The sequence below is a fragment of the Trachinotus anak genome, unplaced genomic scaffold (assembly GCF_046630095.1).
Source record: "Trachinotus anak isolate AG129_WGS33_773 ecotype Australia unplaced genomic scaffold, CSIRO_AGI_Tana_v1 ptg000021l, whole genome shotgun sequence".
NCBI lineage: Eukaryota > Metazoa > Chordata > Actinopteri > Carangiformes > Carangidae > Trachinotus > Trachinotus anak.
Window position 1 is genome coordinate 16050541 of NW_027273872.1, and position 14994 is coordinate 16065534.

The 14994-nt window shown below is 44.6% G+C and overlaps 2 protein-coding genes across 5 annotated transcripts; one reads left to right on the forward strand and one right to left on the reverse strand.

Moving 5' to 3' along the window:
• Window positions 1-184: 184 nt before the first annotated feature.
• Window positions 185-10446, reverse strand: rnf20 (ring finger protein 20, E3 ubiquitin protein ligase). 4 transcript variants are annotated; one of them, XR_011684465.1, is made up of 23 exons: window positions 9801-9959; window positions 9233-9416; window positions 9056-9124; window positions 8854-8952; window positions 8599-8746; window positions 8301-8486; window positions 8094-8209; window positions 7766-7912; window positions 7590-7664; window positions 7353-7472; window positions 6337-6516; window positions 6114-6249; window positions 5845-5966; window positions 5542-5698; window positions 5047-5374; window positions 4134-4251; window positions 3736-3885; window positions 3424-3636; window positions 3042-3167; window positions 2763-2903; window positions 2082-2186; window positions 571-1113; window positions 185-461 (listed from the first exon to the last, which is right to left on the reverse strand). XR_011684465.1 is itself a non-coding variant. In XM_071457519.1 (22 exons), the coding sequence occupies exons 2-22, from the start codon at window positions 9404-9406 to the stop codon at window positions 937-939; spliced, it is 3087 nt and encodes a 1028-aa protein (XP_071313620.1). In that variant the 5' UTR covers window positions 9407-9416; window positions 10311-10446; the 3' UTR covers window positions 512-936. The 4 variants fall into 4 exon arrangements, 2 of the variants coding, with proteins under 2 accessions (XP_071313620.1, XP_071313619.1); XR_011684464.1 differs by having other exon boundaries at window positions 185-499; window positions 545-1113; XM_071457519.1 differs by lacking the exons at window positions 185-461; window positions 9801-9959 and adding an exon at window positions 10311-10446 and having other exon boundaries at window positions 512-1113.
• Window positions 10447-11784: 1338 nt separating this feature from the next.
• aldob (aldolase b, fructose-bisphosphate) lies at window positions 11785-14920 on the forward strand. Its single transcript, XM_071457527.1, has 9 exons — window positions 11785-12022; window positions 12775-12887; window positions 12978-13189; window positions 13306-13360; window positions 13456-13616; window positions 13705-13788; window positions 13902-14076; window positions 14193-14392; window positions 14630-14920. Exons 2-9 carry the CDS (start codon window positions 12776-12778, stop codon window positions 14723-14725), a joined length of 1095 nt encoding a protein of 364 aa, XP_071313628.1. The 5' UTR covers window positions 11785-12022; window position 12775; the 3' UTR covers window positions 14726-14920.
• Window positions 14921-14994: the final 74 nt, after the last annotated feature.

Below are 14994 nucleotides of genomic sequence, written 5' to 3' on the forward strand. Positions count from 1 at the left end.
ACACGTCGGGGAGGAGGAGGAGGGGTGGAGGAGGAGGAGGAGGAGGAAGGACGCGCTGTGCACAGGGATAAACACAGATTTGCACACTGGGACTTGTGGTTTAATGGGCCAGGTCAAATGTTGAGATTATTCACAGGGTCTGATAAACATTTCAGACTGAAGAATAGTGACGTGGAGGCAGAGCTGGAGACTTTTGACTGCAGTTTAATAACTAGCAACAGCAATTACACAGCATCAAGTCAGAAGATTTTCCAGATTTCAGGACAGTTTGGAGAAAAAAAGAGGCAGATTTCAAATTAAAAAAAAGAAACAATAATAACATACAGTATATACATATACACTGACATAATTCAAACATCTACTACACTGAAAGGAATGCTGTTTTCTCACTGTACTAACAATGTCCTTTGTCCATGAGTTCCTTTAATTGCCTGTTTTCAAATGCACATGCACACACACCCCTTACACACATACACACACACCCCTTACACACACACCCCTTACACACACACCCCTTACACACACACCCCTTACACACACACACACACACACACACACACACACACACACACACACACACACACACACACACACACACACACACACAACAAACCTCAGCTTGTGATGGAAACTCATAGAATGTCATTTCTCTACATTCTTCCTGCAGCAGTATCTGAAAACGTACAATAAAGTTATGGAAACTGGAGCCGAATTCAGTCACTGTTTAAGAAAAAAAAAAAAAAAAATTAAAGCGTTTAGTTCAGAGCATCAGTGTGGCCCCACGAGGCTCCTGGAGAGGACAGCATCCTGTAGATACACAAGGATGGGATGTACATAGTCAGAGCAGGAAAGACTTGAGGACAGTGATGCTCCCAGCAGTGTCTGCTCTACTGCTAATCTTGCTGACCCTTATTCCACCACGGGGGAACTGCAGCTTTAGCCAATGTAAATGCGATGGAAGTCGTTCGCTCCGAAGGCAGCGTTGCACTTGGGGCACTTCCTCTGGCGCGTGTCGTAGCGCGTCTTGACGCATTCGAAACAGAAGACGTGGAAGCACTTGGTCAGTACAGCATCCTTCACTCGAGAGTTGCAGCATGGACACGTTAGACGTGCCTGGAGGGGGGAGAGAGGGAGAGAGAGGGAGGGAGGAAATGGTTTCAACAATTAACCGAGAGGCCAGTTTTGTCCTCAGCTGAATGGTTCGTAATGAGTGGACACAAATATCTAGGGCAGAAGTGAGGCCATGTGATTATAGAGATGGGACTTCAAGCTCAATTGTCCTCATCCAGAACACTCATGTTAGGAACACATCACATGATATGAAGCCGGATCATAGACCCTGATATATGACCCATGATTTATTCTCAAGACAGATTTTGTAATACAGGGGATTTATCACCAAAGTGTCCAGACCCATCATGATTATATCAAATTGCTTACAAGTTTATGGACAAATCTGGAAAAACATGAACATGATGCTGCAGCTGAAGCTACAGAGATCTGAATGGAGGTGACTACAATTTCCAAAAGTTAGTCATTTAATGTGTGATGTTCAGTCTTCACCAGTTGGCTGAAATTCTCCAGACACAGAAAGTGTTTTACTGTGTTCCTGTCAAAAGAGTGTGATCACACTGACAGTTGGTCTCATTCAGAGGAACCAGAGTGACAAGAATAACTCTGGTTCTTTTAGTTAAACCTCGCACTTACAAGACAAAGTGACCCTCAAGACTCCTGTCCACCGTGTGTCCCTGTGGCATTAGTTAGGTATAACTTCATATAATCTCACGTGTTCTAATCAAGCAAATGAGGGTGAGTTCAGACTGTTTAATGGCCCTCAGATCTTTGTTCAATGCTAGCATTCCAAGCTAACTGCTGGTTATCAAAGAAAATGTTTGACACTTCAGGAATGGCACTTATTTGTTTTAAAGTGAGTTAGATGAGAAGATGAATATCACTCACACCTTTAAGGTCAAGGTAATGTTAGAAGAAGGAATGGATTAGTTTATCTTAGCACAAAGACAGCTGACCTGGAGCAGGATCAATGAAAAGTGTTTAAATTTCTCTGTACCACCAAAACCTACCTTGTATTCATTAATTTCTTCGTTTAGGATCTCGTCTCCATTGCTGATTTTCTCAGCTGGTTTCTTGGCCTTCTCGATCTTTCTCCTAAGTTTGGAGATGTCCTCCTGAAACACATTAAGAGTTAACAGCTGTAAGTAAAAGGAGCCCGTTTTCTACATTTTACTTTGATTTGACAACTGACTTCATGAATGAAATACTCTAGAGGTTAATAGTGGAGTCTGTAACATCTGAGCACAGCATGAAACCGACAAGGGTTAGCCCGGCAGTGGTATTTATTAGTGATGTGGAACATTTTCACCATTTCAGCAGAAGACAACAAAATTGAAACTGGCAATAACTATTGAGCTCACGTGCATTGAGGGGTCTCAATCTACAAATGTAATTTGTTGTTAGAATATGTGCAGTGTATTTTAAGAAAGGGTCATGCCAAAAGTCTTTCGACCGAAAGAACTGATTTGTTTTTCCTGTGTTCCATGATACGTTTACTGTATATCCCAGCTATGGACAATAAATGACTAAAAACATGTAACTTTTCTTATCTCCAATATGTTTGCAGGCTTCAGAAACCCTCTCAGTGGATATAACTCTGTTTGAACCACATTTCACCTTTTAAAATAAATACATAACCTTTACAGCTTGAGCCTATTTGTGCCCACATATTAATTTGTGTGTGATGTCACCTGTGCTCGTCGGGCGTTGAAAGACTCCTTCTCTCTTGAGATACTGTTCTCAATGACCTCCTCTCTGACCATGCTGAGCCTCTGCTGAACTTGCTCCAGCTGAGTTCGCACCTCCTCCGACAGCAGGGCAGACTCCTGAGCCTGCGGGACGACACACGTCTTTATTCATCCTCACACTGTACAGCCTCTCATGTTTTTTAGTAACAGCTCACCGTTTTTTGGGATTGAATTGAATTTACCCTGCAGCTGTGGCTCATTCATAACTGAACCATTTGTTACCTTGCGTTTGTTCATGTCCAAAGCTTGTGTTCGAAGTGCCAACTCCCTCTCTGCAGTGCTGATGGTGCCCTGCAGGAGGCGCTCCTTCTCCTCAAGCTTCCTCACCACCTGTAGCTGGGCATCGACCTGTGCGTGGAGACAGTTGCAAAAAAAAATTATGTAAAATGAAGATTTAAAAAAAAAAACAACACACATACATTAGAGCCAGAAGCTGAACAGGACTGTAAGAAAAGACAAATTGAGCAGGTCCATCGTTCAAATAAAGTAAGAAATGACTGCAGGTGCTTTTCACTGCAATTTGACTGTGTGTATGTCACAAAACAAGTGAGTGCAAGCCCCTACCCACACAGACTGCACCTGATGGAGTTGTTTAGTGGCTGACCTGAGTTTTTAAAGTGAGCAGCTGGTCGGCCAGCTCTTCTTTCTCCTCTTTTAGCAGCTTGTGGATCTGATTGGACTTGATCCGCTCGCTCATCAGCTTGAAGTTTGCGTCGTCTTTTTCCCTGAGCTGCTGCATTAGGCGGATGTTCTGTTCCTGCATGTCCTCAAAGGCCTGGCCCGTCACGTCCATCTCACTCAGCAGTGCATCCTCCTCCTGCAGAGGGAGCACGGAGGCAACAGAGGGTTAGAGACTGAAAGGAGAACCAGGCATGAGGGGTTTGTGCCTTGCAAACAAAATGACCACCTCACACACCTGTTTGGCTATAGAGAGCTTCTTATTAAGGATGTCGATCTGCTCCTCCACAGAGCGGATCTTCCTCAGGGCCTCTTCATCTGCCATTTTCTTGCCCTCCCTCCTCTCCCGCTCCTCCAGCTCCCTCAGCCTCTGCCGAAGCTCCTCCCCCTGGAATCAGCAAATTATCATTATCATTTAAAGAGGAATGCTACAATCGATCAATTACAGTAGATTATTCTATCTGGCCACGTGTTGCTCAGATAAAAAGAATACATCCAAATGGACAATCCAGTACAAATAAGCTTATATCATATTATAAATGCCCTATAATAATGAATATGTGTACCAAAACTAATTGTTGGCTATATCAACAAAATGTGTGTTTGTTGGTGACCATGTTGTGCAGTGTCCATCACCTCCGATTTGGACTTCTTCTCTGCAGCCATGAGCTGGACTTTGTCCCTCTGCTCCTTGGGAGCTGAGCGGTACATGTCCAACAGCAGCTTCATTTCCCTCTGGGACTCCTGAGCTTTCCTGCACATACAAAACCATTAACACCAACACCCAAGCTCCAAAATCAACAAGAACTCTGAATAAAGCCAATTTAGTTTTTGAACCCCATTTCACAGTGGCAACATGTTTTGTTTACCTGCCATTTAATGCAAACAATAGTTAAGTCCTCGTAACTTACAGAATGGTGAATTCTGTCACTTTGGTTGTGGGTCAGACATATGGTATGTATTTTTATAGGACATTACAGCCTGAAGCTAACCCACAAAAACACTGCATCAATACAACCATAACAGCAACTTTTGGAAAGAGAAAATTGGAACAAGGGATAAAAAATTAACACGTTTTAACTATTCTTAAAATGCGATGCGTACAGTACATTATGATTTCTTTAAAACATTAATATAATACATATAAATGATCTGTAAATAGACAGAGCCAATGTATTTTGTTTAAAGTCTCACAATATCCACTTCAAACTCAGATCAAGAGGCAAAAAATAGATAGAAAATGTCTTCATCTTATGATGAGCTAGGTTTGACTCAAACTGAAAAAATAAGATTTTGAGGGTATCTATATGTCACAATTTTTTTCAGCTTTTATAATTTTTTTGTAATGTACAGTTGAAGTTTATATACATCTATGTAGTGGCCATCTGTGCAAAAAAATTAAATTACCCTGCGCAGTTTAAATGCTTGCTCACACATGGACGACAGTTCCATTAACCAACAGGTCAACAAGTTTTCCATCATCAATCTGGTAGTTTATAAAAATTTGCATTGTTTAAAATAAAAACCAACTTCCACACATGCGACTTACTTGAGCTCTGTTCGAACAATCTTCAGCTGCTCCATCTCCTTCCTTTTTGACCCTCCCACCATAGACAATCGTTCCCCGGCTGACTCATCAGGTTGGCTACTGCTCCCTGGCTTTTCCTTCTCTTCCTTTATCACACTGCTGCTGCTCCCACTGCTGCGGGTCGGCCTCTCTCTCTCCTTTTCCTTGTCTTTCTCCCGCTCTCTGTCTTTCTCCTCTTTCTTTATAATATCCTTTTCTTTCTTTTCCTCCTTCTCTTTCTTCTCCTCTTTCTCTTCCTCTTTTACCGTCGCCTCTGGTTCTACTCCAGGCTCTGTTTTCACTGAGGCACCTACAAAAAGACAAAGAGAAGAAGAAAATATCAACCAGGACTGTCCAAATATGTCTTGATATGGATCATAAGAACAATGTGAAATGAGCAAAACACCATTTATGTTATTCACAACTTCATAAAATAGGAAATAAGCTTTTATGGTCAGTTAACTAGGTGTTAGTTACCGGTGCTGCTGGGTGTTGAGGAGCCGTTGTCAGGCTCTGTCTTGACTACAGGTTCTCCAGGGATGGCTGGGGTCGAAGGAGAGGTTGTCTCATCCTTCACATCCATCTCTGTGCTTGACTGCGATTGGAGGATGGCGTTGCCCTTTGAGGCTCGGACCTACAGAGACAACAGGCATATGCGATGACTATTAGGGTCGTGAGCTACTGTTTTCTGCTTCACTACTTCCATCAGATTATAACACAATATCTGTGTACTGATGAGCGGTGGCTGCGTGTGTTTCTTTCCCTCTCCTTCTGACGCACCTGGTTGAGTTCAGCTTGTGTCTCTCTCAGCCTGATCTTGTATTTCACCACCTCTCCCTTCATCTGCTGGTTGTGGGTTTGCAGTGTGCTAATCAAGTGGCGCATCTCCCTGTTAATAGGACCTGAGACAAGGAGGCAGTCAGAGGAATGAAAGGAGAGCAGGAGAGAGGGAGAAAGAGAGAATACACATGAGTACTTTTTTATCAGCAGATATTTTAAGTCCAGCGAATGAACCTTGGTCACTATATAAGCCAGAACCTGTTAGTTACCTGCTTGCTCGTTGGCCGCGAGAGTCTGTTCAAATTCAATGCGCAACATCTCATACTCCTTCCTGACCTGAGCCAGTGTGTCCTCCAGCTGAAACACCTCTGTACGAACCTTCCTCTGCAGAACTACCTCATCGTTCTGCACACAGGGGGGAAAGTTAGAGTAAGAGGGGAATGAAGGTTACACAGATGGACACTGGCACAGATGCAAACACTCACAGCTTACCTCCATGTGCTCCAGCTGACGAAGGCGGGCCGTCCTGGTAGTGCCGAGGCGAGAGCGTGTCTCATCTAACTGAGCCTTGAGGATCAGAGACTCGTTGTAGAGTACAGAAAACTGCGACTGCAGACAGCGATACTCTGAAGTCTCTTTCACCACACCCTCTGCTCGACTCATTAGCTCTGCCTGAGAGGAACAGAGAGAAAAGAAAACAAGACTACGTCAAAAGCGTCCGACAAAATCGCCAAACACAATCAGTCGCACCACACACAAACTAGCGGCGCACTTAGTAAAGTATTTGGTAACGTGAGACATGTTATGGAAATTTTATGAACATATTTTAACCAATACGCTAGCGTGTATAAATACCAGTGTCTATTCAAAGCATTTTCCAAAACATTAATTGAATTCCAAACCATTTCCAGACCTGGAAAAAAGTTTTTCTAATTTCATAACTTCTCCAGGAATTTCATAAACGTAGGAACCCTGTACCAGGGCTTTTATTGCTGTGCTGCAGTAAGCGTATGGTCTCATTTCTGCGCTGGTGTTTCTGTTGTTTACATGCTATTTAGACCTGCTAGTTTCTTTCGCAGTTACCATGGATTTCTTCTCCCTCCCACTCTTCTGCTGTCCCTTGCTCGGTGTGTCGGGTGTTGAGTTATTCCTCTGCCTCCTTTATTAATAATGATACATGTAATGATAGTCATTTATTTGCTGTAATTGAGGCGAGGCTCAGTGTATCGGCTCAGGCTGTAAACACCATATGGACTGACAGTCAGTCAGTCAGTCAGTGACATTCCAGATTATAGGGCTGGCCTCGCTGTTACAGCCAAAAATAGAGGTAACGACAGAAAAAACATTTAATACAGGAAAATACTAAATAATTATCTGTTTTTCCCAAAGTGTAAGGCCTACCAGAGAGATTTCTGGGTGATATACATAGATGCAGCGTTTTTTTTTCCAAGGAATAATTTTTAACTCCTGTCCTTCCTTTTGCAGTCATATTGCTCCACTCACTGTACCTTCATGCTGTTGTTCTCCTGGTGAACATTTTGCAGGTCCTGCTGGAGCTTCTGCAGCTCAGTGAGGCGGTTTTCTGCCAGCTCCCGGTTCTCCTCCAACTCGCTGTTCATTTCCTCAAACTGTTGTCAGGGCAGGAAAAGAAAATCAATAATTTATTGCCATTTCTCACACCACACTTTGTCATAATTACCAAATTTATTGGGGAAAAAAACGATATAAAACAAAATAACCCCTACCTTTCTCTTGTTAATAGTAATGGTTCCACATACGCTGCTGGCCTCCCCACATACCTTATAGCCTTTGCTGTTTACCTAGGGTGCACAAGGAATGTTATAACATACTTCAACATACATTTTGTACTGACACATCACTGACTGACATCAACTCCAACACAAATCCTCATCATCCTCACCCTCTCCAATATCTCACTCAGGTGGGCATTCAGTCGGTTTTCCCGGCGGCGGATCTTCTCCATGTCCCACTGGAGCTCCTCGATCAGAACCTGCAGCTCGTTCACACGCTGGTCTGCTTTGTTAACTGCACGAGCCAGAGACCGGGACTGGAAAAGACACGAGGACAAAGAAACTATTACTAGCAACAGAAAACCCAAATTAAAGTAAAACGTATCCAATTGGATGTACTTGATAACTTATTGAGCATTTTTATTTATTGTTAAGGTATGCCCAACATGAGGGGGAACATTTTGTAACAGAGAATAAGGAAACCCATATAATCTGTACCTCGCTTGTCATGTGACAGTACTTCTGCTTGAGGTCTTCAGTCAGCTGTTGCAACCGCTCATTTTCACTGGTCAGGAGGGAGTTCAGTTTGGAAGCTACCTGCCACAAACTGTCCCCTGGAAAGAAAAACATTTCATCCTTAGCTTTACTCCACCACTACACTATGATCATGTCTTCCTCCCCAAATCTTCCCATCTTTGGTCTTACCTGCTCCAGAGTCCTGTTCTGCCTTCAGCTGGTCCACGGTGCGCTTCAGACACTCACAGATCTCCACCACACGGTTGGCCAGTTTCTGGCTAGACTCCACTCTCACCTGAAGCTCGGCCTCCATCTCCTCGCTGCTGCTACTCGCCAGCGTGGCCAGGAAGGAGTTAGCTGTCTCTCCCTGGTGGCCTGGGTGAAAACACAAGCAAAGAGGATTTTGGCTTTCACCTCTGGTTTGTTAATGAATTATCTGAATATTTTCACTTTCAAAGTCATGATTCTGTGTCAGTTCTGTCTTAACCTCTGTCCTTGGCCCTCTCCTGGTTGGAGTCACCATCAGGTTCTGGTGTTTCTGGCTTCAGGCTCCGTCCTTCACCCGCCGGAGATTTCTCAGGTTCGCTGCTTGCTTGGTCGCAACGCCTGATGATCAGCTGGACGTTTTCATCAAACTGGAGGAGAGAGTGACATAACACGTCACCTTTTTGATCTTTATAGAAGATAAGGCTATTAATGTTGTTTTAGCTTTTGAGTCTTAACTCCACCAGTGAGCGTCTACCTGGTTCCAGTATCTATTGAGGATCAACAGACTGGCATCATCAGTGGCCTGGCGGGTCTCTAGTCTCTCAATTCTCTCACGCAACTCATCCTCAATCACCTGCAAGACAACAAGCCAAGACATTTACATTTCTCAAAGCAAGAGGGAATCCAAGTCTAGCTTCCAGTGTCATTTGAGAACCAATACTGGAGAAGTCATTTACCTGTCTTTGATCAAGAGCTTCTCCCAACTTCCTGTTCTTAGCCTGGAGAGCTTTAATGTCTTGTTCTTCCTAAAAAAAGAGTCGATTCAAAAGTGAGGACAAAACATTAGACAAGACATTACACTGGTGATGTTAGTGTTATATTGACAGTGTTGGGGATAGTAAAGAGTAGCTCACCGAGTTAGACACCCCTCCGAGTTTGATGACCGTCTCCACCGCGGTGCTCCCCCCGGCAGTGGCGCTGACACCGGGACCCCCATCTTCTCCTTCCCTCTCCCTCCTCTTCTCTGAGGGTGCACCGGAGGACGAGGGGCCACCGCTGGGGTCAGCAGGACGCTTCTGTCCCGACATCCTCAGGCTCCTGAAACAAGCGGAGAGACATTTAAAAAGCCGATTGTGACTGTTAACAGCTAGCGTCAGACCCGGGCGGTCTGAACGACAAAGCTAGTTACCGTGTGCTGGATATACAACACATTAAAGGCCAAAACAACTACCTTATTATTTATTCAGAAACCTTATTACCCCTAGGGATGGGTAACGGAAAGAAATACCCCGAAAATGACCCGCTGTCACGTTTTAAAACGTGAACAAGCTGAATAAATCAGCAAATGTAACGGCAGGCTAACGTTAGCCTTTTGCTAACGCTAATGCTCTTGATGCTCAGGAGAACCCGATTCTGACCCGACACGTCGATGCATTTACTTTGTATCGTTGTCAGCAAAAACCACATCGACCGAAATCTTACCGCTTTTAAGGTTAAGGGTTTGAAGTTATTGAGTGAATCTGTCTGTGGGTGTTGATGTTGCGGCTCCTTGCCTCTCGGAAACGGAAGCGTCGACGAGCTAAGTCGGGCAACCTTCAGCTGACTGAGCGCCCCCTACTGACATGGAGGTGAACAAACCCTGAGCGACATTCACTCACAGCAATGGCCAGAAGTTTGTTGTTGGGGCCTTTGCAACCTTCAAGTTAAGCCCCCCCCCCCCCCCCCCCCCCCAAAACTGGAATACTACGGTGGCCGCAGGGTTGTTACTCAGATGGGTTGTGGAGATTTGATGATATTTGAGGCGAAATACACCAATTCAGGGGAATATAAACTAAAACTACTAGGGGTTATAAATAGATGTTAACATCCCACCTGTACAAGGTGGGATCAAGGGATTACATAATAATACAGGAATCACTCAATATTGTGTTTTAATAGTAAGTAATCAAACACAGCTGATACACAGTGAAACACACTCTGGAGGTCACTTACCTGCTTTGTGCTGTAGGTGATCTACATACAGCTAAATTAAGACTGCCATTTGTAATGCAACTGGATGATTTCCCTCTGTCAAAACTACACTAAGACAATAGATACAAGTTGCTTAGATCCTGATCTAAGCAACATGGAATAGAGATACTACTGTGTGCTGCAGCGTTGTATTGCAACTCCTCTAAATCCATGGATCTATGGGAGGCGAAGTGCTTGGGGATATTATAACAACTACCAAGCGACAAAAATAACCAGACTAACATGGTGCTATTGTTTTAATTTAGCTCATATACTTTGGGGGTAAGCAAACATGTCTGGACAACATTTGCACTCTCTAGACTCTCTCTCTCTCTCTCTCTCTCTTTCAGTCCTTATGTAAAAAAGGACCCATGAACAGAGACTGAACTCTGATCAGCAGCATTAAAGAGTACCCTGCACTGGGTGCAGAGTCCGTGTTGTGTAAGAACCAGCTCATCATTGTTTGTGAATTACCACAGCCGATGGGTTGAAATATCTGTTTCTGCTGAGGTCACTAATGGACCGATGTTTTTTGGTCCATTTTCAGCAATCGATGTGAGAACTGTGTCTGCGTGACGTGTTTGACAAGTAATGTGACGCATAAGGCAGATAAACAAGGGAGCAATGAAAAAGCAGGTTTTTCTCCAGTTCGAGTTAATGGTAAATCATTTGTGTCCAATAAATGCATGGTCCTATTCTAGTGTACTGAAACTATGTGAGAATATTACTCCCTACCTCTGTAGAACATCTCAAATTAAGATGACTGAAGTCAATCAATTATAATGGCAATTACATAAACCAAAAAGTTGATAAATGGCCTAGACTGTGGACAAGCCTTGTTAGAACTAGATGCATCTCCTATTGAAAATTACACTAATTTGTTTATTTGCAGAGGGAAAAAATCATACAAATAACAATCAGAGTTCATGTGCAGGGATGGGAAAAAACTAAATGAATAACCTCTACCTAAATAATATAAAACAAATCATCACTGTTAAAATATACATGTTTTTATTTGAAAAAGGAGATCACAAAAATCTGCTCTGAAGTAAAATGCATCCCAATGAGAAGAAGAGTTAGGGCCACAGTATCCAACTGAAAATGGACCTCTGCTTGTAAGATGCATGGGAAGAATATCAGGAAGGGATCGGTGAATACACCCAGATCAGATAAACACACAATCTTGTGCTGTTGTAACGCAAACTTTCACCAGGACAAAAGAAACCCGACTTGCAACATTGCAGCACGCCTCTGGCATTACATTTCACCATTTCCCAAAGTGCTGCAACTGTCTGCGGGGGGGGGGGGGGGGGGCTGTGTGCGCCAGAGCTGTGTGATGTGCGACTTTCTAACTTGTTTCAGACACACTGTGTTCCCTGCATGCCTGCACCCCCCCCCCCCCCCCCCCCCCCCCCCCCCTCAAAACACTAGGTTCTGATATGAACTTAAGGTCCACAAAAGAGCACATTGATGCCACAGCTTGTAATCACCGCCCCTGTCAGTCTGACCGGGCCAATTGCTTTACCGAGGCGACACACGCCCCTCCACATCCAGAGCACCTCCTCCACGGCCTCCGACACACAATAAATGCAGCTTTGTAGGCGGATCTCGGCCTTCTCACTCACTGACTGCTGGGAGGCTGCAGAGGCTGTCTGACACTTGTGCTGTCGTCGCTGTTTGATCACAACTCTCAAGTAAGACGTGTTCTCTTAAGTTTTTACCTCTTGCACATTTAAATGTCACATATTTCCATGCTTTTTTTTTTTTTTTTTTTTTGGGGGGGGGGGTTTCATTTAGCCCGGTTTCTGCAAGATTAGGCTGCATCTCTGGGTTTCCTCATGTCTCTAAATGTGCAGCAATGGAACTAATGTTGCAAACAGGGATTTAAAATGCCAGTTTTCAGGAGCATGTAGTTTGTGGAACCGGACAAACAGGTCGTTTAGTCTGTATGCTGGAGCTACATGGATCAATTGGGATGCTCAGACAAAGTTTGTGCAACATAAAGCCGCGGTGATTTTACTTTGAAAGGCTTGTATAGTAAAGATCGGCCTGTCTCGTCTGTCGACGCCAACATGGTTTTGCTTTGTGCGAATCCTTGAAATGAATCCAACACCCGCCCTCGACCTGATGTCCACTATTGCATGTTTGTAAATTATGCCCATGATACTAATTCGTAGCCTGCACACTGCGCGGTTTAATGCTTTCCTCAGGGAAGACCTCATGCAGGCAACGACTTGAAGTGAACTATGAGCTTATGTTGCACATCAAGAGTCAGAACTTATCTGCGTGAAAGCCAAAGTTCAGCTGTGTAAGCCAAATATTTACAGTGGTGATGCAAGAGAAGCAGGATGTCAGGTTCCCTTAGTTTGATGCAGGGGGAAAAAAGGATCAAGTCTTCCTCATACTTACTACAGTGTAGAGTTTCTGACTTGTTTCTCTCTTCTAGGATGACTCATCAGTTCCCATCCCTCTCTCCGGAGCAGAAGAAGGAGCTCTCTGACATCGCTCAGAGGATCGTGGCTCCGGGAAAGGGAATCCTGGCTGCAGATGAGTCAACAGGTGAGCCTCAGGTCCAAGTCATTTTTCTGTGTTGAGAGGTGACAGCAGTGTTGGGCTTCTGAAATAACCTCCATGTCTGCTTCTTTTAAGGCACCATGGGAAAGCGCCTGCAGAAAATCAACGTGGAGAACAACGAGGAGAACCGCCGCTACTTCCGTGACCTCCTCTTCTCCACCGACGCCTCCATCTCCAACTGTGTGGGTGGGGTCATCTTCTTCCACGAGACGCTGTACCAGAAATCAGACAGTGGCAAGCTCTTCCCCCAAGTCATCAAGGATAAGGGCATTGTTGTCGGCATCAAGGTGAGGAGCCTACGCAGACTGAGGCTAAATTGCAGTCGTTACATTTTTTTTGGGTCTTGCACATGTGGACCTTTTTTTTAGAGTTTAATGGATGTGTTTTGATTTTCTCTCTTCAGGTGGACAAAGGCACAGCTGGTCTAAACGGAACAGATGGAGAGACCACCACACAAGGTAACATGGATTAAAGATGCAAGTGCAAGCTGAAAGTACAAACTGTAAACCTGCTACCACAGGGTACCAACATTCGGTAACTGCATGTCCTCTAGGTCTTGATGGCCTCTCGGAGCGGTGTGCCCAGTATAAGAAGGACGGCTGTGACTTTGCCAAGTGGAGGTGTGTGCTGAAGATCTCAGATCGCTGCCCATCGGCTCTTGCTATTGCAGAGAACGCCAATGTCCTTGCAAGATATGCCAGTATCTGCCAACAGGTGTGTATGTGTATGGAGTTCTAATTCTCCACAGAAATGACATGTTTGTGAGGCGCCTATTTATAATGACAGCTATGTGCTCAATCAGAATGGCCTGGTGCCCATTGTGGAGCCAGAGATCCTGCCTGATGGAGACCATGACCTGCAGCGCTGCCAGTATGTCACAGAAAAGGTTGGTTCATCATCTCGGGCTTAGTTGGCCAAATACAAGACCACCAGCCGTAACATGTTTTTCCCACTAGCTGAGGGTTTAAAGCATGAGTAGTAATAAATCTGCCTCGTCAGGTTCTGGCTGCTGTGTACAAGGCTCTGTCTGATCACCATGTCTACCTGGAGGGCACTCTGCTGAAGCCCAACATGGTCACAGCTGGACACTCCTGCACCACAAAGTACACCCCTCAGCAGGTTGCCATGGCTACAGTGACTGCTCTGAGGCGCACTGTCCCCGCTGCTGTGCCAGGTGAGTGTCATAAGGCCGGCTTTTCCCCTCTACAGACCAGTTTAAGAGAGGCGCAGACAACCAGGTTTCTCAGTAAATGAAGTACATGACGCATGCTCTTTCCTGTGGCTTTCCAGGCATCTGCTTCCTGTCTGGAGGCCAGAGTGAGGAGGAGGCCTCCCGCAACCTGAACGCCATCAACCAGGTGCCCCTCCACCGCCCCTGGAAGCTGACCTTCTCTTATGGCCGCGCACTCCAGGCCTCTGCTCTTGCAGCCTGGCAGGGCAAAGCTGCCAACAAGGCAGCTGCACAGGAAGCTTTCTGCAACAGGGCCAAGGTAATGAATTGACACCAGTAAATAACACTTATCAATTTGTAGTGGCTGACACAGAGCTCTCTATTAAATGCTGCTTATCTTACATTACTCAACTTTACACTCAGTCACTGTAAATGATTAATTCTAAAGGTTTTTTTCTGCTCAGTCTTGCACTAATGTGGTGCAGGTAACTTGGCTGATTATTAACACTCAGACTTTGACTTTGCCCGAACATTTCCCCTCCGTTGCTCTCTTCAGATCAATGGCCTGGCTGCCAAAGGAGAGTACAAGCCCACCGGCTCAGCTGACGAGGCCTCCATGCAATCTCTGTACACAGCCAGCTATGTCTATTAAATACTGTGACGATTAAAACCCCCTGCAAAAATGCACCTGGACCAAATATAACTACAAGAATTACCTCGGCATTTCTTGTATGATTTTCCATCTTCCCTGTACCACCAACATTAGGGGAAGACTTCTGTTATGATGTTGAACTACTGTTTGTCTACTCAGTGAAATGACTGGAAATAAATTAAGTTACAAATACGATTGTTGCCGTTTTTGGGATTTATTTGAAATGCATTTGATCGGTGCTGAATCAGGTGAATCTGAAGAATGGAATC